The sequence below is a fragment of the Podarcis liolepis genome (assembly GCF_965112155.1).
Source record: "Podarcis liolepis genome assembly, chromosome: 16".
In the NCBI taxonomy this organism is placed as follows: domain Eukaryota; kingdom Metazoa; phylum Chordata; class Lepidosauria; order Squamata; family Lacertidae; genus Podarcis; species Podarcis liolepis.
In genome coordinates, this window is record NC_139567.1 from 29,915,346 (window position 1) to 29,941,846 (window position 26,501).

At 46.3% G+C, this 26,501-nt stretch overlaps 1 protein-coding gene and 1 long non-coding RNA gene across 2 annotated transcripts; both read left to right on the forward strand.

Annotated features, from left to right (window-relative positions):
* Nucleotides 1-1,438: 1,438 nt before the first annotated feature.
* On the forward strand, nt 1,439-4,408 carry LOC310695343. The gene is made up of 3 exons (XR_014520020.1): nt 1,439-1,962; nt 3,089-3,149; nt 3,579-4,408. It is a non-coding gene; the product is annotated as an uncharacterized lncRNA (long non-coding RNA).
* Nucleotides 4,409-15,055: 10,647 nt separating this feature from the next.
* On the forward strand, nt 15,056-25,698 carry LOC310696143 (ankyrin repeat and SOCS box protein 6-like; the record flags this gene model as incomplete). The annotated part of the gene is made up of 6 exons (XM_083481267.1): nt 15,056-15,156; nt 16,282-16,411; nt 16,613-16,679; nt 17,286-17,497; nt 17,877-18,314; nt 25,486-25,698. The coding sequence occupies 6 exons, from the start codon at nt 15,056-15,058 to the stop codon at nt 25,696-25,698; spliced, it is 1,161 nt and encodes a 386-aa protein (XP_083337393.1).
* Between the last annotated feature and the right edge of the window lie 803 nt (nt 25,699-26,501).

A 26,501-nucleotide genomic window follows, 5' to 3' on the forward strand; every position in this document is an offset into this window, starting at 1 on the left:
GTTGTGTGTTAAATTGTAGCCCACACTGGGACCTTGAGGTGAAGGAGAGATAATAAATTATAACATTATTTCTGTTTTTAAAATTAAAAAAAAATCCCCTGCATCCCTAGTCTGGTTTTATAGCAGGAGTGATGGACATCAGTGACCCTCAACCTGTTATTATTGGACATACAGGTGTGGTGTAGTGGTTAGAGTGTTGAACTAGGGTTCAAATCTCCACTCAGCCATGAATCTCAGTGGGTGACCTTGGCCACAGTCTCAGCATGACCTATCTCACAGGGTTCAAAAGCAAATCAGTTGCAGGGGATTGGACTAGATGACCCCTGGGTTGCCTTCCAACTCTAGAATTCTGTGAACTGAGCTAATTTCACCAGCTGAACTCAGAGGACTCAGATCTTGACTTCATTATGAAATGGGTGGTTCTACGAGTCAAAAAGAAAACAACCCATGATTGAGGACCTCTTTTTCCAGTCTCAGCTGGTCAATTTCTGCAAGCCATTTCCACTGATATAATGCCTTATGTTCAGTAACGTGGGGCATTTTTAAACAACACTTCCCCCTGGTGCGCACATTGTTTGACGGGGTAACTGCATTCAAAAATTGGCAAGGTACAAAGGAGAGCTGCCTTAGATCGGTGACCCCAAACCGATCTATGCCACCTCAAATCCCAGCAAATGGAAGGCTGGTTGTGGTTGCTGAGAGGCAGCGGGGAGACACTCAGCGAAAGCTCAGAGACACTCTTGTCTGTACCGCCGGCTGAGTTACCTCCTCTGGCTGGCCACGGTGAGACTAGTTCAGGCATAGGCCAACTCGGCCCTCCAGATGTTTTGGGACTACAACTCCCATCATCCAAGGACCAGTGGTCAGGGATGATGGGAATTGTAGTCTCAAAAACATCTGGAGGGCCGAGTTGGCCTATGCCTGAACTAGTTGGACCTCATCCAAATAGGGTTTTTCCTCATGATCCAAGTTGTTATGCGAACAACACAAGAACGGGTCCTTTTCAGGGGTGGCTCCCCTCCTGTGGAATGCTCTCCTTGGGGAGGCACACCTGGCGCCATCATTACACATCTTGAAACATTTTTCCATGGAGGGAATATCTTAAGGCAATGGGTTTTTTAGTTTTTTAAAGAGGTCTTTTACCATTTTCTTAATGCTGGTTTGCTTTTTGCTTAAAATAGTGTAAACCATTTTGAGTTGCCATAGCAAAAAAATTTCAGTTCTTGATATTATTATTATTATTATTACTATTATTATTATTACTATTATTATTATTTCTGGGCATGCTTGCCTCGCTAGATGGAAGTGTGCATGTGTGTTTTGTGGCCAGAGGTAAGTGGAATCCTCCTCCAAGGCGGGGTGAGCTAAATGACCTTTAAGTGACTTCAGACTCAGCCTCCCTTGCCTTTTTTTAAAGCTGCAGGAATAAATTCAAGGGCTGTCAGCAGGAGATTTGCAGGCCGCCCCGTGGGGAGGCTGAGAAGAGGTCTTGCCTGGGATCTCAGAGTCCCTCTGCAGAGAGAGGAGTGCTGATGGCAGACGGACATAAACCAGAGCGAGATCTCAGCTATTTTAAATCCGGGGCTGGAGGGAAATCCAGGCATGAGGCTTAAGCGCTGGCAGGCCTCCCTTCTGCGTTGGGACACAGTCGGTGCGTTACACCGATGGGGTGGGGAGAAGGTGCGGATTCGAGTCGCGACGCTCACTCCGGTGACCTATGGCTCGGCCCAGCCTACCTCGCAGCTTTGTCGCTGAGGACAGTGGGGGGGGGCATTCCACAGACATCACCCCGAGATCTGCAAAGGGCAAAGTGGGCTTAAAATGTAACTAAGGTGACGTTTCTTCCCCCCCCCCCCCGAAGCTTTCAAAGATCCAGATGATCTTTTCTCCACCAGAGCAGGGAGTTTCTGAAATCCCAGGGCCTGAGTGCGCAATTAAAAGCTGCAAGGTTTTTCGCAAAAGGTAAAATGTAATATCGCGGCGCGGCCTGACACTGTGCAGAGGTGGAGATGGCCATTGTCCAGGAGGGCTGAGCAACTAACATCTCTGTGCAGAGGGGGGGTTTGCTGGTTTGTCCCTTTCCTTTCTCTCCCCCCCCCCCATAAATATTCTCTAAGCATTGTTTCCTTGGATCATGGAGGGGGTGCAGAACCAGCCTGGCTAGCAGCCATCAGTAGCCCTTTTCTCCTCGTCCATGAATTTGTCGAATCCTCTTTTAGAGCCATCAAAGTTGGTGGCCATTACTGCCTCTGGTGGGAGGGAGTTCCACAGTTTAACGATGCGCTGCATGAAGAAGTCCTTTCTTCTGTCTTGAATCTTCCAACATCCCACCAGTTCTAGGGGCAGGAGGGAGGACAGCTTTTCTCTAGCCACTTCCTCTCCTCCATGCCAGGCATAATTTTAATCTGATTTGAACTGATTTTAGAATGAAATGATTTTAGAATGTTGTATATTTTACTGTTGTTAGCCGCTCTGAGCCCGGCTTCAGCTGGGGAGGGCGGGATATAAATAAATTATTATTATTATTATTAAGCTTCTGTGAAGTCACCTCTTATTTACCGTTTCCCTGAACGCTGCAACCCTTCTTCATAGGGGAGTCACTTCATCTCCTTGACGGTGTCTCATTTCTGCGTGAAAATCTGCAGAGGGGCAACTGAGGCAAAGCTTTCAGAATACCCATGCTAGATAGAATTGCTTCTTAAGGGCAACAGTTTCCCAGAGAACCATTATGGTTTCTGCTTCTCTGCACACACAAAAAGAAAGAAAAAAGAATCCGAATTCAAAATTATGGGTAATGATAAGATTGAGGGGCTTCAAATAAAACAAGGTGTAAAGGGATTAAATTGGCCTAGCTGATACTTTACTACAGAGTGGGGTGTTTTTTTTAATCACAGGGCCGCATTCCATCACTGGCAAGCTTTCTGGGGCCACATTGCAACAGCGGCCAGAGCCAGGCAGAACAATGGATGCGATGCTTGCCTTTCGCACGGCAGGCGACATTTCGGCCATGCAGATTTATTTATAAACACAGAGACACGTTTATTTATTTGCTGCTTAATATTTCAAATCTCTCTCTCTCTCCATCCAGGCAGGGAAGAGGCAGGATCGCAGCTCAAGAACTCACGCCAGCCAGTCAAAAATCAAGAAAGGTGCAGATCAGGGATTGGTGAAGGTTGTGGGGTCTGGGGAGGCTCTCAAGGGCCAGATAAAGAGATCTGCAGGGCCACGTTCTTTCTTGCCTGAACAAGAGTTCAAGGCTTCTGAACTTTTTTATATATAAAAAAGCATGTGTCATTGAGATTTTGCTTAGAATCTGGGTTCTAAGATTGTACTGGGATTCTGAACCTTACAGAGCCCAGTCATTTCTCTCTCCCTGCGCCATTTCCCGAAGCGAGTCCTCACTTAATTTGGCCTAAAACAACAATAAAAAGGGAAAACCTGTGGCAAATGTGGATTGGCCAGAGTCCATCTGTAAGGGGTTTTGAGGGAAAGGGGGGGGGGAAGAACCCCCATAAAATTAGCAGGATTTCCCTGGGTAGCACTGAACATTTTTAATGAGCAAAGGTTCTGCATTTCAGGCAGGAGCAAAGAAATACGGAGGAAGGAATCTTGGCTTTGGCTAAACAGCCCCAGAGAGGAGCAAGTGAGCAACAGAGTCAGGGCAGAAGCGAAGAAAATATTCTGCCTGCTGCATTATTATGGGATGCCCTGCCATCAGCTGTGGTCCCTGGCCTCCAGGACAGAGCTGAGACACATACAGGACTGTCAAGAAAATAAGAAGAGGAGAGACGCCTCCGTGGCAACGAGGGGTGGGTGGATTGGACAATGTTGACTTATTTATAATAATACAGTGGTACCTCTGGATGTAAGCGGGATCCGTTCCGGAGCCCCGTTCGCATCCTGAAGCGAATGCAACCCACGTCTGCACGTGCACAGGTCGCGATTCGCCGCTTCCGCGCATGCACGTGACGTCATTTTGACTATCTGTGCATGCGCGAGCGGCGAAACCCAGAAGTAATGTGCTCCGTTACTTCCGGGTCGCCGCGGAGTGCAACCCGAAAATATTCATCCTGAAGCTACTTCAACCTGAGGTATAACTGTATTTGTATACAGTGGAACCTCAGGTTACATATGCTTCAGGTTACATACGCTTCAGGTTACAGACTCCGCTAACCCAGAAATAGTACCTCGAGTTAAGAACTTTGCTTCAGGATGAGAACAGAAATTGTGCTCCGGCAGTGCGGCAACAGTGGGAGGCCCCATTAGCTAAAGTGGTGCTTCAGGTTAAGAACAGTTTCAGGTTAAGAACGGACCTCCGGAATGAATTAAGTACTTAACCCGAGGTACCACTGTACTGCTGTGTCATATAAGATGTATCAAAGCGGTTTACAGCAACAAAAACATAAAAGAATATAATAAAGACCATTAAACAGATAAAAACAGACCTCAATTAATCACTGTGTGGAAAAATGTATTCTTAACTGCCAGCACAGACAAAAAATGGTTTCCAGCAGGCATTTACCTGCTGAATCACTAGTGGCAGGGAGTTCCACAGGACTGGGCCACGGACACAGTTTCATCTTGTTGTCAGTGAGTGAACTGGGATATGAGTTCAAGCAGACAAAGTTGAAAAGCCCATGTAGTTCAGTGGCAGAACATCTGCTCGGCGTGTCCTGGATTCAATATCTGGCATCTCCAGGTAGGATTGCCCCATCAGTGGTGCCAACTAAAGCAATTTATGCAAATTTTCCCAATTTGCATAATTTATACAGGGTGCAGAATTCCAGGGTGGGGCGGAATGTTTACTACAGTTATGACCACAGCTCAGCCCATCCCACAATTGCACACTGGCTGGAAAGGGAGACGGGGTGGGGGTGGGGAGGGCAGACGGAATGGGTGTTTGGGGAAATCAAGGAAGGAATTTGGATGTTTTTTGGGAAATGGAGCCACTCGACTCAAGAGAGGCAGATGGGAATGATTAGGCTGCCCTGACTCCCTCCCTCCTTCCACCCCGCCAAACCTTCCTGAACAATTCAAATCAAACGCAATGGACGCCGCTGATTGTTCAGCTTTTTGGGAAAGGGCTCCGATGGCACCGTCTCTCGCACTCGAGATATTTATGACCAATTGTCAGCAAGATCACATTGATGAATTCCACATTTGATTTCTCATCACGAGGACACGGCTGCTGGATCACGAAGCCGGGCTCCGTTGCCCAGGGGTGCACAGAGGACAATGGCCTCTGCTGGCTTATATAATCCTAAAGCTGTAGGTTTGGAAGGGAACCCCAAGTCTCATCTAGTCAAACCCTCTGCAATGCAGGAATCACAGCTCAAGAATCTGTTATGTACTGAGTTGAATAGGATCCAAAATGCAGCAGTCTGATTGGTCCTAGAACAATAGGATTCAGAATGCAGCAGTCTGATTGGTCCTAGAACAATAGGACTCAGAATGCAGCAGTCTGATTGGTCCTAGAACAATAGGATCCAGAATGCAGCAGTCTGATTGGTCCACAGGAGCCACCCAATCCAGCTCCAGGTGGAAGTGAGTCTGCAACCTGATTGGGCTATAGGAGAATCCCGGAATTAGCCAATCACGTGGGGCCCATTATGTAAATAATGTATATAAAGCAGACATTCTGGGGGAACTTCCATTCTTCCTCACCATTATGAGCTGAATAAAGAGCATGAAATCCACTCTTGACTCCGAGTACACCTGATTCCTATTGTTCTAGGACCAATCAGACTGCTGCATTTTGGATCCTATTCAACTCAGTACATAACAGAATCCTTGACAGGTAGCCATCCAACCTCTGCTTCAAAACTTCCAAGGAAAGAGAGTTGTTCACCTTCCGAGATTGTCCATTCTACTGTTGAGCAGCTCTTAACCTCTGAAAGTTCTTCCTAATATTTGATCCGAATTTCCTTTTTGGCCATTTGATTTGGTCAATCTTTCATTTCAGTTCTACGCATAGGCTCTGTGCCACTGAATAGAAGGGATTTTTAGCTGTGATTCCTGCATTTCAGGGAGTTGCACTAGACTACTCCACAATTGTATGATTTTACGACTCCCATCATGGGGAAGAACATGATGGGGAATTCTGGTTTGAGACAGAAATGTGGAGAAATCTCAAGAACTGACCTAATTTCGATGCAGGAGGCATTCAAACTCTCCCAGTCCTATCAGAAACCCAGCGTGGGGCCGTCATTTTACATTTGCTGCCACTGCTGAGATGGAAATCCTGCGGCTTCTTCTCATTATTTCTGGCAAGGAAAAGAATAAAACAAATGCAAAGTATAACATCTAAGATAACTTCAGCAGGCCTGAATCAGGAGAAATATTTTCAGACCTTTTGTCAAATGTATTTGAACACTCCAAAATTTAAACTTGATACAGTGGTACCTCAGGTTACATACACTTCAGGTTACAGACTCCGCTAACCCAGAAATAGTGCTTCAGGTTAAAAACTTTGCTTCAGGATGAGAACAGAAATCGGGCTCTGGCGGCACGGCAGCAGCAGGAGGCCCCATTAGCTAAAGTGGTGCTTCAGGTTAAGAACAGTTTCAGGTTAAGTACGGACCTCCAGAACGAATTAAGTACTTAACCTGAGGTACCACTGTAAGTTAAGTTGGAATCAGACAAATTCTGGAGACGCGTATCGAGTAAAGCAGACCACATACACCCCTTTTGGAACTGCTCTCAAACGTTTTGGAATATGTGCAGGCTAATATTTCGGACATCTTAGGATATCACAGAACGGTAGAGTTGGAAGGGAAATGGGGGGGGTCGTAGTCTAGTCCAGCCCCCTGCAGATACCCATAGAAAGTAAAACACTGTACTGCTATTGGGCTCCCTGAAGGATATTATCCTGGAAAATGACCAAGAAATAGTATATCTCATACAGTATGTGAATGGTTAGAGAAGATCTGGCTTATATGAAGAATGTAAGACATTTAGACTGTAAGGCGAGCCTGCTGGATCAGGCCAATGACCCATCTAGTCCAGCATCCTGTTCTCACAGCGGCCAACCAGATGCCCTTAATGGGAAGCTCACAAGCAGGATTCGAACACAAGAGCCCTCTCCCCTCCTGTGGTTTCCAGGAACTGGCATTCAGAAGCATTGCGGCCTCTGACTGTGGAGCCAAAGCATAGCACACATGGCTAGCAGCCATGGATAGCCATGAATTTGTCTAATCCTCTTTTAAAGCCATCCAAGTTGGTCGCCATCCCTGCCTCTTGTGGGAGGGAGTTCCACAGGTTAACAATGTGATGCGTGAAAAAAGAACTCTTTTTTATCTGTCCTGAATCTTCCAATGTTCAGCTTCTTTGGATGTCTACGGGTTCAAGTGTTATGAGAGAGGAAGGGAAGCTCTGCCCTATCCATCTTCTCCATGCCAGGCTATCATTTTATTAACTTCTATCATGTCACCTCTTAATAAATTATTACAAAGGAATACATATAAGCCAACCTAAGAGGTCCATGGAAAAAATGTTTTTAATATAGATTATAGTGTTTTGGAATGAGTCTAAAAATAGTGTTTCATCTCATGCTGCCTTCAATGTGTTGGAATACTGTATTTGTCCATAGATTTCTTTATTTACTTTATTGGATGTAATAAAGAGAAAGATTTTTTTAAATGCTCAAAGCCAAGTTCTCCCACTTGTCATGAAAGGTCATGGACTGGGCTTGGTGCCTCCCTAGTGTTTGAAGATGCCCTGAAAAACATTAGATTTTATTGGGGGGGGAAGGGGTGCAGAGTTTGTTATCTTGGAGGAGCCTCCTAATACAGTCGTACCTTGGTTGACGAACGCCTTGCAACTCGGAACGTTTTGGCTCCCGAACGCCACAAACCTGGAGGCGATTGTTCTGGTTTGGAAACGTTCTTTAGAACCCGAATGTCCATCACGGCTTCTGCGGCTTCCGATTGGCTGCAGGAGCTCCCTGCAGCCAATCGGAAGCCGCACCCTGGTTCCCGAACACTTTGGAAGTTGAACGTACGTCTGGAACGGATTCCGTTTGACTTCCAATGTACCACTGTATTATGGTCGTCTCCCCTCAAAAAGGATATCGTAGAGCTTGAAACTGACTGCAAGAAGATCAAACCTCTCCATTCTGAAGGAAATCAGCCCTGAGTGCTCACTGGAAGGACAGATCCTGAAGCTGAGGCTCCAATACTTTGGCCACCTCATGAGAAGAGAAGACTCCTTGGAAAAGACCCTGATGTTGGGAAAGATGGAGGGCACAAGGAGAAGGGGACGACAGAGGACGAGATGGTTGGACAGTGTTCTCAAAGCTACCAGCATGAGTTTGACCAAACTTCGGGAGGCAGTGGAAGACAGGAGTGCCTGGCGTGCTCTGGTCCATGGGGTCACGAAGAGTCGGACACGACTAAACGACTAAACAACAACAGAGCTTGAAAAAGGTTTAGAAAAAGGCAACCAAAATGACAAGAGGGGATGGAGCAACTCCCCCAGGAACAAAAGTTAAAGCATTTGGGGCTTTTTAGTTTGGAGAAAAAGCCAGTAACAGGTGACATTTTAGAAGTTTATCAAATTATGCATGGCATAGAGAGAGTGGACAGAGAAGTTTTTCTCCCGCTGATCGTAATACAGGAACTCGTGGACATCCAGTGAAACCAACTGCTGGAAGATCTGGGACAGATAAAAGAAAATCCTTCGTCATGTGACACGCAGTTAAAACTATGGAACTCCCTGCCACAGGAGCCAGGGATGGCCACCGACTTGAAAGTGGATTAAACAAATAACAGAAGGTAAGGCCATCAGTAACTAGTAGCCATAGTAGTTATGCTCTGCCTCTATGGTCCGAGGCCTCTTCTTATGTTCTCAAGGAGAAATAAAGCTTGATAGTGTGTGTGAACGATACGTGCCAGATCTCCAAAGCCAAACGGGAGGTGCGAGGGGGGAAATAAGATTTCAAGTGAGCATCTCTGCCCCCTCCCTGTGGCCAAGAGAACCCTGCGATGCTTATGCAAATACTTGCCTGAATTTCTACAGCTCCTAGAATGCAGCTTTTCGTCAGGTCACCTTGGAGCAGATTTTTCTCCAAGCCTCCCATTGGCCAGGCAGGAAGCAGCCAGCTTTGCAGGGTTGGCGCAGGAGAGGAGGAGGGCCCAGGCTCTGTAATGGTGGCGCTGGGGCCCGTAAGCAAAGAGCACTCACTTGCCTGGTATGTGGGCCCCAGCCAGCCTGGGAGAAGAAGGGAGCGAGGGAGGGAGAAAATGGGAAAGGAAAACAAACGCTCTTCCCTCCGACACTGTGAGGCGGCTTTTTCGCTTAAACAAAACATGATGTCAGCCATTGTTCTCACGAGGGGAGGCCTGCCAAAGGGGGCTGGCTGCATCCCAGGCCTCCCCAGGGCCTGTCTTGGACCCCCAGCTCAAGAGACAGAGGGCAGTTGCCAGGAAAAGCGGCTCTGCAAAACAGTGTCTCTCTTTTTTGGTTGAGGGGGGAAGCTATTATTAATAACGTTTTTGTTTTGATCCTCAGAGCATCGTTGATGTGCATGAAGCTGCCGGAGTCAGAACCATCATCCATCTAGTCCAGTGTTGTCTGCACGGGCTGGCAGCAGCTCTCCAGGGTTTCAGGCACGCTGTTGTTTCCAGAGCTGTGTGGAGAGTCCAGGCCCTTGTGTGTGCAAAGCAAGTGCTCTACTCCAGAGCCTTTTTGCCCTCTCCTTAAGTATTATGTTAAGTTGTGGGTGAATATATCAGACGACACAGCGATTCTTGAAACAGCTCTGGTTTATCACAGGCCAGAACAGAACTGAAGGGTTCAGCCAGCCTGCTTATATAGAGCTCCACTACAACGCAACTGTAACACGTTCTGTAACTATCCAATCGCTGAACGTCACTTTCAATCCCTTATTTGCATATGTGGACCTGAGTGAAAACTATCTACAGTATCCCCCTGCTGGCCCAGGGTGAGAACTTCAGTACATAACATATTAAGTAAGCAATCTGGTCCTCGTGGTTCTGAATAAAGAGCTGAACTCAACAGGGATGTAGGATGCTGTCTTATCAGGCCATCTTGAGCAGCACTGCATGCCCTCCAACACCACAACAGCAAAATTCGAGACACCATCTTCCTGGACTCCATTTCCCCATTTTTCTCACAAGAGAACAGCGGCCATTTTGGTCATCGTCAGTTTGCGCAGTTCCGCACTGCAATTTTCCACTGGGAATTTATTTCCCTTCAGGCATGGCACCCGAAAACATGTGTTTTGTAGTGCTGCGTTAAGATCGCAGCCCCCCCCCAAAAAAGCACATTTTCCAGGGGGAAATCGCAGCACAATGTCGCACAAGATCATGGTGCCCAAAATCACCATTATCATTTATATCCTGTCTTTTTCCCAGACCGGGACTCAAGGCGACTTACACAAATTAAAACAACACAGCTAAAATGCAGAAAGCTAAAAACATATTTAAAGTAATAATAGCTGATAAGTAATTAAACTCTAATAGAATTAAAGCGGGGAAAACAGATCTATTAAAATACAGGTAATAAAAACAGTGTAGCACTATTAAAACTCCTTTCATTTCATTTCATTTTAAAAAAAAACAGTTCCCAAACACCTGTTTGGGGGGGGAGGGGAAAAATCAGCTGATGGAAGGAAGGAGGGCATCTCTAGGGAGGGAGTTGCAAAGCCTGGGAGCAGCCACCAAGAAGGCCCTGCCCTGCACCAAGCATGCCTGTGAGGGGGGTGGGATTGAGAGAAGGGCCATCCCCAAAGATCTCAAGAGAACCCAGGCAGGTTTATATGGGAGGAAACAGTCCTTCACATAACCTGGGTGGAAAAAGCACCAGCGGGTGGTGATGGGCATCTACTTGGAATGGGGGACAAATCTGTCCCGCCTCTCTCCATTGCACTCCCCAAACCAAGACAGGAGCTAAAGCTCACATGTCCCCAAATTTTGTGACGCAGTAGTCCTCCACGCACACCAAAATAGGATATATAAGTGAGGGGAATGCACCTAAATTGATTGATTGATTTATTATTTATCTATACCGCCCTATACCCAAAATCAGTGGGAAGGATATCCAAATCAGCATCACATCAGGAGAAAAGGCTCGAGGGAAAGGGCACCCGTTAGAAGAGCCACACACAGAAATGGGTGCAATTCTCCTCACAGACTGTGTTGATTTATTCATCAAATCGGTGTCCCAGGGTGACAAGTGGCAAGCGATAAAGTGGAGATCTGGACCTGCGGTTGGGGAAACGAGAAGCTGAGAGGACCTGGAACTGGCAGCCTGGCGCTGGTTGACCTGCTGTATTTGCAAGCACCCAGGCTCACTGGGGATTAAGGGGGCAGAGATGCAATTGATCCCCGTCCAAAAACAAACCCCATGGAGTCCAAATCCTGCCTGCCTCTCTCCCTTGGCCAAATCTGAATTGCCACGTTCAGCGCTCCTTGAACACACCTCTGCCAAAAGAGAGAGAGTGCACTGTATGTCCTGGCAGAAAAATGTGACTCGCACTTGGAACTGCCAGCATTCCCATCAGGACCCATCCTGTGTATGTGCGCGCGCACACACGCACACACACCACACACACAGAGTCACCACCAGTGGTGACTGTCGCTTTGCCCTGTGCCAAGAGTCACTTCTCCACTATTTTGCATGCAGCAATCTGATCCACAGCCAACACGTCCAAGTCAGAATTGCCAGTGTTTCCACCAGCCCTCGCTCCTGTGCTACAGGAGCTCCATCTGCAGATGATTATTTATGTTTATTCTTGTTTATTTATTGTCTTCATATGACACCCTTTTCTACAGGGAGCTCCAAGTGGCGTTTGTGGGTCTCCCCCTCCTCGTTTAATCCCCACAACAGCCCTCTGAGGTAGGTTAGGCTGAGAGGCAGTGACTGCCCTTCTCAAGTCACGCCCAGTGAGCTTCACGGCCGAGTGGAAATTCAAACCCTGGACTCTTTAACCACTGCACCACACTGCCACCACACACTTCATTTCCCGGTTGTAGAAAGCTCCCCCCTTCTTGGGGAGGGGGCTGGGAGAGAAATCTGATTCAGTTCACATGCAAATGCAAAACTGCCTGATTTGAGTTTCCAAAGCATTCCACAAACCAAAATGCATTCCCTCCTTTGAAATTTGCATTGCTCCGAATTTTGCAACGCCGTTCTCCATGAAAGAAATTTGTACAACGACGCATTGCACTGGGGTGAAATGTGCAAATAAAATAAAATAATGCAGCTCTTAGTGAAAATAACAGATAAAGAAATTGTGTTAAAGGAAAGTTGCTTTGCAAAAAATGTGTGCATTAGGTAAAGCTGTATACATAAATGTAGAATCATAGAACTGTAGAACTGAAAGGGACACCAGCGCCATCTAGTCTGCCCCGCTGCAGTGAGTTTATTAGGAGAAATTTACACTAAAATGCTCGTGAATTTTCACAATGCCTTTAAAAAAAAATTGCACCATGATGTGGAAATGTGAAGAACTCAAGTGAGTGAGGTTCAGCTGAGAGGCCGTGACTGTCCCCCAAAATCACCCAGTGAGCATCATGGCCAAGTGGAGATTCAAACCCCAGTCCTTCCCAGGTCCTAGCTTGACACTCTAACCACTGCACCACACTGCCTTTTCTCACATTTCAGCTATGGCTTTAAGTCACTGAATCCAAGAGGGCTTTATGGGGTTGAGATTAAACCAGCAAAAGGTCTGAGGATTTCAATGTCAGACGTTGCCATTTCGCCTTAACGCTGTCTCTGCGGTGTGTGCCGCTAACTTGCTTGCCATCCGCCCGTGCCTCAGAGATGGGCCAGCCTCTTAAGGTTGAGGAAATTAAATTAAAACTAACAGTCTGTAACCGAGTAGATGGTTCTCCTGGAGCCAAGAGCGCGAGGAGAAGGATCTGTGCATCTTTTGATTTAACACCACCAAGAACAGAATGTTCCTTGCAATTCCGAGCCTTTTCAGAAAACGCAGCGGTCGGATACATTTTGGGATCCATTCAAGAGAAGCGGCTGCTCGGGATTGTCTGAAATCACCCTAGTTACCCTGGAGGGGGGCGCAGAAGGAATGTCAAAACAGAGGGCCTGGCAGTCAACACTGGACTTGCATCACCAGAGATGATAGATCAGCCCAGCTATGGAGATGAACCAGGGGGGTGAGCCGGGGACGATCCGTAAAGGAAAGGGGTTTAATTTATTTGTTAAGATTTTTAGACCGCTTTCTGCCCAGGGTCCCCAAGCTATTTTTGACAGCGAAAATCCAGCCATTAAAACCAGATACTTTTCAAAACAGAAATGATACAGGCTCCAAGTGCCCCTAGGAATAAATAGGTCTGAACTAGATGACAGATAGGAAAGTAAAAATGTTGGAATAGTAATAATAATAATAAATAATAATAATAATAATAATAGATCTATTAACCCCCCCCCCAAAAAAGTGCAAACATAACAAAGAGAAAGAAAACAAAGAATCAGAAATTTAAATCAGCCTGGAGGGACAAAAGTACAAAGATACAGTGCAGCTCGAAAGGGATAGTCAAGTATTAATTCATGCAAAGATTCCCTTTACAAATAGTAAAGATTCGTTTTTTAAAATATTCTCTACCTGTGAGTTCCATTATTCTTCAGAATAAAGAGAGAACAGAACTAGTAAAGACTAGTAAAGACAACAGAGAGTAAAGTGGGAGTAACTGATGGGGCTTACTTCTGAGTAACCTTACACAGAGAGCCCACCTAGTCCAGCATCCTGTTCTCACAGTGGCCAACCAGATGCCTGTGGGAAATCTGCAAGCAGGATTCGAACACAAGAGCATCCCTCCTGTGGCTTCCGGCAACTGATATTCAGAAGGGTTGCTGTCTCATTCAGCTTCATTGGGTGGCTACGGATTCTAGTGTTATGAGAGGAGGAAAACGTCTATTATCATGTCATCTTTGACTCCTAAATGCTGCAACCTTTCCTCATAGGGCAGTTGCCCTTGACCATTCTGGCTGCCCTTTTCCACCTGCAAACCCCACAGTCCTTCTCCATGCCCCCTTCTCCTTGGGCGTACGCCATGTGGTGGTGTCTGTGGCCGTGCGCATTCCCAGAGCTGTGCCAAAGGTGCTTAAGACGGCTGCTCTGGAGCCAGGCACTTCCCAGCAGCTGCCAGACACACCCCATAAATCCATACCACACATCTTCTAAGTCCGCACATCCCCTCTCTTTTTCTACAACCCCCCCAAGCCCCTTCCCCATGTATACACATGCGTAGCTGCTCAGAGCCCAGGCGCTGCCCACAAGGAGACAGCAAGAGGAAAACACCTTGTGGCTCTGGCGTTTATCTTCCTGACACTCTGGATATCCTGTCTGGCATCCTCAGAAACTGGGCCTGTTTGATACGCACAGGGGACTCTCGTGCGCACACAATCACCCGCCCCTTGTATATCTGCAGAGACACATGTTGACAGCATGTCTGGATGAGGGCTGAGCCAAAAGTACTTGCTGTGTTCGGCAGAATGTTTTCTGCTTCGTTTATTTACGTTACTGTATTTACATTCCACCTTTTTTCTCTTGAGGAACTAAAGGTGACGGATGTAGTTCTCCCCGCCGCCTCAATTAATCCCCACACAACAACCCTGTGAGGTAGGTTATGCTGAGAGGCAGTGAGCAACCACCAAAGTAACCCACTGACTTTGTCGGGAAATAGATTCATTCTCAAATTGTTTAAGTTCCATTACAGTTTTAATTAAACTACTATTTTAAAACACGTTTTAGCTTTCTGTATTTTATCTATGTTTTAATTTGTGTAGGTCACCTTTAGTCACAATCTGGGGGAAAGGCAGGATATTATTATTATTATTATTATTATTATTATTATTATTATTATTAGCAGAAGCAAGAGACTGGTTGAAACATTGCTATCCTACCTAAATGGTTAACCTGTACTGTGGGTTTTGGAGGGATGTGTTAACAAGCGCTGTAGGATACGTATGGTTGTGAATGACAGTCATGGTGATGAAGAATTTATTTTTTGGTAGGCTGAGGAAGAAGCTTTAGACCATTTCCTGAATGTATTGATGCAGGGAGTCGAGCAAAATGCCTTTTCTCCATGGCTTCAGCCGCATCTATGAGTACCAGGGGTTGGTCAATGAGATCTTGGAATGTATGAATCCTCTGGTGCTGGAAATGATGGACAGGTAACTGGGAAGCTGCTTCCCCATCAGTGTAGGTCAACAATACTGAGCAGGGTTCTTATTCTTATTCAATTCATCCTATTCTTCAGAACTTTGAGAACTAGGATCTTTGAGGGTTTTCTACAATCAAGCGGTGTACATTGAAATGCACAAAAGGAATCCTACTTTCAGGGAAAGGGCCATGGTTAAGGGTAGAACACCTTATGTACATGCAGAAGGCATCTCCAAGTTGGCGCTTATAATATCCCCTGCCTCAAACCCTGCAGAGCCATTGCTCCTGTCAGTCAGTGCATACAGTACTGAGCTAGATGGACCTGGTGGTCTAATTCCTGGGAGTTTACCTTAGCGAAGACCTCACTTGGAAAAAACAATATAACTCAGGTGGTTAGAGACTCCACTTCCTCAGGGTCTTGCGAAAGAACAATGTTAAACAACAATTGATGACCTCTTTCTACCGGTCCACAAAAGAAAGTGTCCTCTCATATTGTATCACAGAGTGGTATGTTGGGCTTGAAAGTCTTTACAGAGGGTGGTGAACACAGCACATGATATCATGGGCTGTCCCCTGAGCCCACTAGATGACATCGCAAGGGATCCTTGCCTTAGGAGAGCGAGAAAAATTATCAGGGACGATTCACACCCCGGCCAGCACTTCTTTAATCTTCTACCCTCGGGCAGGAGATATAGAAGTATAATCAGTCGTAAACAACAGGCTAAAAAACAGTTTCTATCCGTGGGCTGTTAGGCTGCTGAATGGAAAATGATATGGTGCAACTGACTTTCGGGGTTGGTGTGTTGTGCGACAAGCACACAGAGGGCTATGAGATTGAGTGTTTATGTGGTGGGGAGGGAGGCTCGGTTAATTTCATTGTACACAGGTTGTACATTGACAATAAAAGTATTATTAATGTAAAAATAAATCAATCACATTAGTTTCTCCTACCCACTCTGGCCTTGCCCACCACTGGCGTGTGGCCCCCAGAAGGACATGTCTTCTCATTGGCACACCGCTCTTCCCTCTGAGCTGCCTACTGATTGGCTCTTTATCGTTACCAAACCACCACCACGGAACTTTGCCCTCCTCCTATGGTCATGGTGGTGCTTTATTTGCCTTGTTTTCTTGTGAAGCGCCAGCGCCGTGGTAGAAGATGACAGACGGATTGCAGCACTTCATGAGCTGCTGGAGAGGAACACCAGCTTCCTGTACTACCAGGAGGGTGTGAACTATTCATTGCTGAAGATGGCGGCGTATGGGATGGTCCAAGCCACAGAAGCCCTCCTGCGTGGTGCGGCAGACATCACCTTTGAAGGTTGAAGGGGGACCCAGTTAATGCTTCACATCTTGCATTTATTTTAAAATTACAGAAATGATTAGAATAACTATTTATGGAGACTGTATTTTTATATACATTTTTTGTGACACCCCCCCCCCTTTTTCAACTGCTTCCTTTCTGGTTAGGCTCTAGTCAGCAGTGTTGGGGTTCAGATCCACAATACGGAAAGCATTCGCCTTTTGTTGGAAGGAGGTGAGCTTCCTCCGCCCGCCCGCCCTACTGAGCCCTGCTGCTTCCTTCAAATCCAGTGCAAAACAACCAGCGGTCTCAGAGCAGGAATATGAGCCCGGAAGGCTGGCACCCTTTTGCCACCACATGGCATTCTCCCTAAGACGACCTGCCTGGGTGGACTGGAATGATAAAAGGGCAAGCACTGATCAATCCTAATGTATTTTTATGAGATATATATAGGTAATTGATTACTTAGGCAAAAAAGAACATTATTTTTTATTTTTGGTTAACTGAAAGAAATACGAATAATCTTGCATTGCCGCATTATATTCTCAACTTCAAATACTTCCAACACTATTCTAAACACATTATTAAACCTCTTTGGTATTACTTTAAATAAGAGTTAAGATATAATGGTGATAGCAGGCCATATATTTCTTTTCTCTTTCTCGTTTTCTCTCTTTTTTTCTTCCTTAGTTTCGCTTTGATTGTGTTTTATGTCAAATACTTTTAGTAAAAACTGATTAGAAAAAATAGGAAAATGATGACAGTGGTGATGTTGCCAAGGGTCATTTTAAAAAACCAAACCAGTAAACTGGCCGTTTCTTTATTGTCCCTGCCCTTCAGGAACCAATGTGAAGGCCACAACAAAAGATGGCGACACCGTCTTCTCCTCCATCATCTCCCTCCTTTGGAAGACAGTGGGAGGTGATGAAGAGGAGGCTCAGACCGTCAACCGTTTCTGCTTCCAGGTCACTCAGCTGCCGATGACCCACAGGGCCAAACCTAGTGAGTGTTCAACCTACGAGTCCCTCAACCTGTTGGCTATTTACAGTTTAGTAGCGATGCAGAGAGCTTGCTGGGGAGACCATGCATTAAAAAGGGACTCAAAAATAACTTTAACAAGGTATTAATAACAATAACAAAAGCTCCCTATACACTAAATACATCAACAACAAACCAGAGCCAACCACCAACCCATCCCACAGGGTAATGGGAGAGCTAGGTGCTGCTCCTTATATACTATACCCAATTACTGACACAGCTTGATTAACACAACTCAGCAGCACCTGCTATGTTTCACAGCTGTAAGACTGGGTCTCGTTATTTGCCCTGGCCCTGGCCCTTAAAGACATACACAACTTGTGAAACAATAATGAACCTTCACATTTTAAAGTGACCATTCAACACAACCACGTGCGCCTGAAAAACTTCCAGCTTCGCTTTCCCCTCCTGGAGTTTGGGGCACGCTACAACTGCACCCTCCATGGACCTGCCTGCTGGTCGGGCTTCAGCGGTATCTTCGAGTGGCTGTGTTCCTACCTGTGGTGGTTAGAGGACGACACCTTCTCTGCTGACCTCTTTCAGAAGGCCGAGACGGTGCTGGAGCTCTTGGCCTCAAGCTCCCAGATCATCAAGCTCCCCAGCAACTTCGATATCAACCTCAGCAACTGCCAGTTGCACAGGAAGAGGATCTCGGACCTCTTCACCAGCCTGAAGAAGCTGGAAGACTCCCCTCCTACCTTGAAACACATGTGCCGGGTTTTCCTGTGGCAACATCTCAGACCCTGGCTGATCGATGAAAAAGTCAAGGCCCTCCCGTTTCCCAACTTTTTGAAAAAGTATCTCCTCATAGACCGGAGCAGCTCTGCAGAGGTAGCCATCTGACTTGGACTTAAATTCTGGTCTCTCCCAGGTGCTAAGCCGACATTCTAACCACTACACTATCCAGATGCTGGGAGATTCAAAAAAGATAAAAGGAATTCTTCACATAAACTGTGGAACTCACTTCCACAAGAGACAGCAACGGGGGTGGGCTTTGAAAGAGGATAAGACAAATTAATGGAAGGTACGGCTATTGATGGCTATGAGCCATGATGGCTATGCTCTTGCCGCCACAGCTGGAGGAAGCAAAGCTTCTGAATGCCAGCTGCTGGAAGCTGCAGGAGGGAATACAGCTCTTGTGTTCGAATCCTGCTCACAGATTTCCCCACAGGCGTTTGGGGGATCCAGCAGGCCCGTCTTACGGGCTTATGTTGCTGGACTCCAGATGTCAAGCCCATGAGACATCATGGCCAAGGATCAGTCATACTGAAAGGGTTGGTTGTGGTGTAGTGGTTAGAGTGTCAGACTAGGACCTGGGAGAGACCAGGGTTCAAATCTCCACTTGGCCATGAAGCTCACAGGGTGACCTTTGGGGGCCAGTCACTGCCTGTCAGCCTCACAGGGTTGTTGTATGGATTTGAGAAGGAGAACCATATACGCCACCTTGAGCTCCTTGTAGAAAAGTTGGAATATAAATGCCATAAATAAAATAAAATAAAATAAAATGTAGTCTGGCAACATCCAAGGAGATAAAGGGTGCTTGATGGTCACATCTGCCAATCCCTGCATTGCTGGGGGTTGGACTAGATGACTCTTGGTGTCCCTTCCAACTCTACAATTCTAGTAATAATAATAATAATTTATTTAGATATTATAATTTAGATATTGGATTGATCTTTATTACGGCCATTGGCCCGTTACACGACAATTTCCCATACCGACATATTATACTTAAACCTCCAAATTTAAAATCACCAAAACTTACAAAAGACAAACAGTAACAGAAGCAAAACAAAAACAAAAACCACCATCATACAAACAGAAACCACCATCACAATACAATAATTTTGTACATTACAATAATTTTGTAACCTATACATCGCCCTCTGCTCATAAATTGATCAGGGATATCAATGTTGATATCGCCTAAAACATAGATCATGGTTTAAAGGGGTTGTCCGAATCACACAGGAGACCGTTTCTCTTTCATTGGGAAATCATTGGGAATTTTGGTTATTATGTATATATGTTAAGTTTCAATAAAGATCTTTGAAAATTATTATTATTATTATTATTATTATTATTATTATTATTATTATTATTATTATTATTAATATATTATTTATAACCCCCCCCCATCTGACTGGGTTGCCTCAGTCACTCTATTCTGGGGCAATTCAATTATCCTGCAAGGCTCCTTAAAGTAATCAGAGTTCTATGATCCAATGGGTTGTGTTTTCAGAAAAATATTCCATCCACTTTCTCAGCCAGGGAGGCAGGTGATTCTTGTTGCTTCTGGCTTCCATTGCCCAACACCCATCAAGCACAATCCTAGTCCGATGTGAACATCAGAGGATGAATCTGACCACAGCCAGATACCTGTCAACAACGGCATCCTAAGGGTGAAGACAGGCGTGCTAAAAATGCCTGGTGTGTTTTTTCTGTCCCAGAACAGAACCTTTTGGCATGGTGAGGTTGAAGAGTAAGGCCCGCCAAGGAGTGTTTATTTTCCAGTGCCCAGGACAGGGATGGAAGAGAAAGTTGATTCAGTACACGTTTAAAGCTGCATCTATCCTATTCACACTTTCCGAAGCATTATCAGGACCGAAACAAAGGCATCCTTCGAAATGTGCACTCCTCCAAATTTTGCAATGCAGGTATGAGTGAAAACAACATACAGAAATGTATTGTATTTGGGGAAATTGCATACCAAAAATGTATTTATTTGGAGAAACTTGCAATAAAATACCGGCCAATTTTCATGAGGATTTTTAATTATTTCAAAAGTCGTACAAATTGCTGCAAATTGCAACAGAAGCCCAAGGAGCAGCAAAATACCTGGACATCCCGGAATTACAGAAGCCATCCTGGCTTCCGACTGGATCCTGGGATGTCTTGTTTTGGCTCCTGCAAGAGCGCAAAAGATGCCTGTTTTGGGGGCTGTGTTCTCGTGCAAGTCACATGTGGCCTTGAAATAAAAAGGTAAAGGGAATAATGACCATTAGGTCCAGTCGTGACTAAGCCGCTTCTGGTGAACCAGAGCAGCGCATGGAAACGCCGTTTACCTACCTGCTGGAGCGGTACCTATTTATCTACTTGCACTTTGACGTGCTTTTGAACTGCTAGGTTGGCAGGAGCAGGGACCGAGCAATGGGAGCTCACCCCGTTGCGGGGATTCGAACCGCCGACCTTCTGATCAGCAAGTCCTAGGCTCTGTGGTTTAACCCACAGCACCACCCGCGACCCTGGCCTTGAAATACACATGTCCCAATTTTTCTCTGCAGCATGTTGGAGGGTATGCAGCCACTGAGCAAACCCTGAGGACGTGGAGATGAAAATATCCTCATTTCCACTCTCTCCAGCTCCTCAGCCCAGACCCACATGATCATCCTGGATCCAGCACAGAGCAAGCAGGTCTCTGTGCTTCCAGCTTCCGGGTCAGGTCACACACACCAAACTGGCTCTTGTTCTCCTACCTAGTGGAGAAGAGACCTGCAGGGCCCATCGCTTACTGGTAGCTCTTGTGATCTAGCTTATGCTTTAGAGATGCTGATGAGGACACGTAAGTGGCCAGCTAAGGTCATTTGTCTTGCAAATAAACTTGTCTGATCAGTTCAGCAGAATCTTTCATTAGATTCTAACCCAGTGTTTCCCAACATTTGGCCTCCAGCCGTTTTCAGACTACAATTCCCAGGACCACTGGTCTTGCTAGCTAGGGGTGATGGGAGTTGTAGTCCAAAAACAGCTGGAGATCGAAGTTGGGAAACACTGTTCTAACCCCTCACTGGGTACAGGATTCCCAAGAACTGGAAGAGTCTCGGGGCATTGTCCAGACTGACCCCCCTGCAAAAAGCAACAACCCTACAATACCTTATTCATAATTTTACAAACCTCTGGGTTAGCTTTCTACAAGGTGTAGGAGTCAATGCCCTTAGCAAAGAGCGGAAACTGAGAAATGGGTTAGTCAGTTCATCAGCCACGAGCCGCTTGGGCCCCTCTAATTGTCAAGGAAAGGAAGGGTGGTTCCTTCCATCCATATGCAATTCTCTCCCAGCTACACCCCCACCCCACCCCATCATCTTCTTAATTCTCCTTTGTCTCCCTCCCTCCGAATAATCATGCCCAAGGCGCCTGCCAAAACTCATCGAATGAAACAATGATCTGTGGCCAGATGGTTGGGGAACCACAAGCCATCATGTGAGACCACAAACCCAGGGCTGAAGAAAGAGCCCAATGCAACGTGATCCGTGGACCGCGAGGCGTTTGGCTGGCCTGCGCAAGATCCGAGGCTTGGGAAGAGGCCAGGAACGGGATGCAAAAAGCAAGCCACAGTCTCGCCGCCTGCCACAAAACGTGAGCTTCGGCAAAGGAGATTTTGCTGGTTTCGGGGTCTCAGGTGGCGGGGCTGCCTTTAAATTTCCAAGGGCAATTTTCCGTTCTTCATGAAGTCCAGATCAAGCACAATTCCTTGTGGGATTGCTAATGCGCCCTCACTGCTGGGCAGGGGGGGCTGGCGTGACTGCAGCATCAATATAAGAAGGGAAAGCCGGGAGGGGGGGTGGCTGTCCCGTAATAGCACCTTCTGTCTCAGTGGTCCCTCTCTGTCATTTATTTATTTCCTAAAATTTATACACCTCTTGGTTGTAAAATAAATAAATAAACCAAACCCTGACGCACCTCACAGCGGTTTACAAAAGAGAACAATAAAATTATCAACGAGAGCAATTAACCGTCATAATTTAAGGCTTTCGAATAGTTAAAATAACAAAGACTAAAAACAGAATTAAAGCTCACATCAACTTTCCGAACATCAGGGTAGCCTCGCCTAAACAAAAACACTTTTAGCAAGTGCTGCAAAGTGTACAGGGAAAGGGGCCTGACTGATATCACTAGGCAGGGAGTTCCAAAGTGTAACTATTGTGTTTCTACAAATGTAGAATGGGTTATTATGTGGCACTTGTAACAATGCCAGTCTAGTGGGCATATATGGGGTAGGCCATCTTGCAGGCAAACTGGTTCCCAAGTTAAGGGTTTTATATATTGATAGTAATAACCTTGAACTTGGCTCAGTACCATTCATATACCATGACAGTACCAGTTCCTCTCACACGCAAAGTTTCGTTCCGTCCTTCCTTTCCTTTTATTCTATCAGACGGAACCTCGTCCCCAGAACCTCGTGTGCTGACCCTCTTTAAACTCCAGAGCAGTTTATATATTCGTAAACATTCTGCAACCACAGCTGCTGACCCCATGGAGGACTCCTTTCAATAAACCAAGCCAGTGTTCCTCTGGCTAGAAAGTTAACTAGGTTTCAATAAATAGCTAGCCGCAGGCTGTGTTTACTAACGTTTGTGTATGTGTGTGTGTGTGTGTGTGTGTGTGTATGTGTGTCCACACCTTTTCCTTCCTTTGTGCCAAGTTGGTCTGCATTCATTCTTTCCTCGGGGTAGACAGGCAAAGAATTTCCAGCCTGCCGCCCCTGCAAATTTGCAGCGATTTTGATACCTCATTCATCTCCCGGCAATCTCGGAACAAGCCCTAACAGATCATTCAAAGTTAGCTTTGACTTCGCAAATGAAAATAGCTATGTACTTTTATGACTGGCCAGGTAGCGGGAGAGAGGGGAACGGCGGCTCAAAGCTCTGTGGGAGAAATCAGAGTCTCTCTCCAGGATTTGGGGAAGTTCTGGGATGTGGTGGGGAGATGAGAGGAGGTGGGAAAAGGGCCAGAATTGGTCGTAGATGGATGGTTCTTGTCTGCAGCTCAGCAGTTTTGAGTGGGGGGGGGGACAACTCTGTAGCCCCACCCTGAAGCACAGGCCCTGAACACAACCATCTGGCTGCCTCACCCAAGTGCACCAGACAGCCAGTCCCTCCTTGCAAGTGGGGCCGATTTGTCTCGTGCCTGTGTGTTCCCGTTTCCAGCACCCATGCGGCGTTTTGGGCCTCAACGCCTCCAGATGTGTCTGAGAGCTTTAAAAAAAAAGCCAGCTGTGTCTCCCTGGGATACTCCGCTGGCCGGCTGAGAGGTCAGGAAGAGGCAGAGAGCTGATCTCCATCTTTGGGGTTGGTCTAACGATTTAATAGGATAACTAAGTGGACGGTGCATTTCCAGAGATAGTGTAAGTCTGGATTAGGGCAAGGCACTCTACATTCCCTTACGCTTGATCCAGAAGCTGCAGCTAGGGCAGAATGCTGCAGCACGATTGCTGACAGGAGTGAATAGAACACCTGTGCTCAGAGATCTGCACCGCTTGCCAATTTGCTACCAGGCCAAATTCACCATGAATAGGTAAAATCCTTGGGGTTAGTTTACCTGCGAGATCGCCTTGCTCCATATACGCCCACTCGACCTCCAGCACTGGCCCTGTTACAGGCGCCACATAACATCCGTTCCTCATTTGTAAGAACTTGGATCTCTTACATGTGGCAACACCTGCACTTTGGAACTCCCTGCCTCTTGACAACAGGCAGGAGCCTTCAGTGTGCTTTTTTTAGGCACCTGCTAAAAATATTTTTTTTTTTTGGCAAGCCTACCCAGACATGCAGAATGTTGATGCGTGTTTTGATCTGTTTCTAGTTTATTGTTGATTTTATCTTCAGGGGTTGTTCTAAACTGAAATTTTTTATTGTTTTATTTTCCTAGTAAACCACTTCAAGGCTTTGTTTCTTTTATAAAAACAACAACAATCAAGTGGTACATAAATTTGGTGGGGGGAGAATGGGGTTGGACTAATAATGACGGCCGTTTAATAGGGTAGCTAAAGCGAAGCCACATTTCCAGAAGCAGTGTAACTCTGCATGCCCGACTTGAAAATAAGCCACCATTCCCAGCACCTTCTGCTTCTGAGCTGTCCTCTGTCGGAAGCATAATCCTGGGTCTTTTGGTCTGATGCAGCTGGAGCCTGGTTGACCTCTCCCTCCAGCACCCTCCCTGGCCCACACCAGTTCTGCTTCACACCTGCCTTGAGGGCTTTTCCCTGACTGGGATGTGCCTTTGGGCTACAAACATGCCTCTCAGTTTCCTGGAGAGAGGTGTGTGTATAAATTTAAGTCTTCACACAGCATGGAGTTAAAACTACGGAACTCATTCCCACAGGACATACCGACGTTCACCAACCTGTGTGGCTTTGAAAGATTGGACAGTCCAGATAATAAGGCTTTCAATGGCTGCCAGCCGGGAAGGCAGTGCTCTGTTTCCAGAGGCGAAGATGCTCTTGAATACCACTTGCTGGAAGCCACAGGAGCAAAAGCAACAACAAACCAACCTATGGTCACGTAAAGCATACTCAATGAACACACGAGACGTAACCGGCTGTGTTCTTAGATGAATAAGGTATACTATTAGCAGCTACTATTTTGCCATAAGATCCACTGTCCTGTAATATCACATATGAGCTTTAACTACTGATGAAGCCCAAGATGGCGAAACAAGGCCAATATTCCGGAAATCCTTGTCTTAGACTCTGTGAAAGGATTTTGTGGAACTGTAACAACCTTTCAAGTGGATGGTTTGGACGTTATGAGCAGACAGCTGGAATAGACACCATTACACGGACGGACCTTATGCATGAACTGACTACAGAATGATCTGATCCACTGGGTCTTCTGCTTTGTTCGTTTGTTGAACTTTATTAGTTACTTCTGTTGAAATTTACAATTTGTTACAATGAATAGTATACCTTATTCATCTAAGAACACAGCTGGTTACGTCTTGTGTGTTTATTGAGGAAGCCCCAGGAGGGCAGGGGGCTCTTATGCTCAGATCCTGGTTTCCCATAGGCATCTGGTTGGCCACTGTGAGAACAGGATGCTGGATGAGGCGTCACTGGCCTGATCCAGCAGGCTCTTCTGGTGTTCTTAAGAGTGGCTAATATGCAGAACAACTGGTTATTGTGCACATTCACCAGACCTCATACCCCCAATTAAATAATGAAAATTATGAAATTCTCTATATTAGATGTAACATCGTAAACTTTCTGGTCCCCCGGTTGCCTCTACAGCATCCCTATTCATTCCGCCTCCAGGGCAACATTTCTGCCTGCAGGGCAGTGCAAGCTAAGGAAGCCAACATGGACCGTTCTTTTGCAGCTGCTGAGGACATCAAGCCCACCTCTGCCCAAGTGGGCATCCTGGGGGAAACGGCCTACAATCTCCGTTTTGCTTCGGCTGCATGGAGAAGGCAGAGCTCCTGCCGCCTGTTGACAGGGGCCTAAGTCGCTCCATGTCGACGGTGTCAGATCTCATTTAGCGGGAGGCCTGAGTCGGCCGAGAACTTGTGTGGAATGGCCAGAGGCCAAAGCAAATATATTACACAGCCTGAGGCCGCCCGGCCAGAAAGGAAGTGGACAGAGAAAACACCTGCTGCTTTGAATCCACTTTGTGCAAAGGCTCTCCGCTCTACAAAGAGGCTGCTCTTTTGGAAATGGTCAAACAAGGGAGAGGGGATTTGTCTGTGCCCATCATCCCAGGACACCTAGCAGCCCCTCCTGCTCCCCCAATTCAGGGCAAGCAACACCCACCTCTATGGACAAGGGAAAGGGGGCAAGTGGATTTCTGCAGAGCAACCCATCTGCCTTGCCTCAGCTTCCCCGGACTCATCAGTGAGCCTCTGAATCTGTTTTGGATCCACCAGAAATACTTTTGAAATCACTAGCCCACATCGCTTCAATCAGTTGACTCCCGCCATGCTGGGGGTTAAGACTAGACGAACCCCTATGGGTCCCTTCCAACTCTACAATTCTAATAATAATAATTTTATTATTTAAACCCCGTCCATCTGGCTAGGTTGCTCCAGCCACACTATTCTGGGGGCAATTCAATAATCCTCTAAAGTTCCTTAAAGTGATCAAGAGTTACAAAGGCTGGACATTTAACTGGTTTGACTGGGGGAAATGGGGAGGGGCGATTCTTCTAGGACAAAGCCAGAAGAATCTTTTTCAGCCGGAGAGCCACATTGCCTTGGGGGCAACCTTTTGAGGGCCACATGCCTTGGAGGATCAAGATGGGTAGCAGGGCT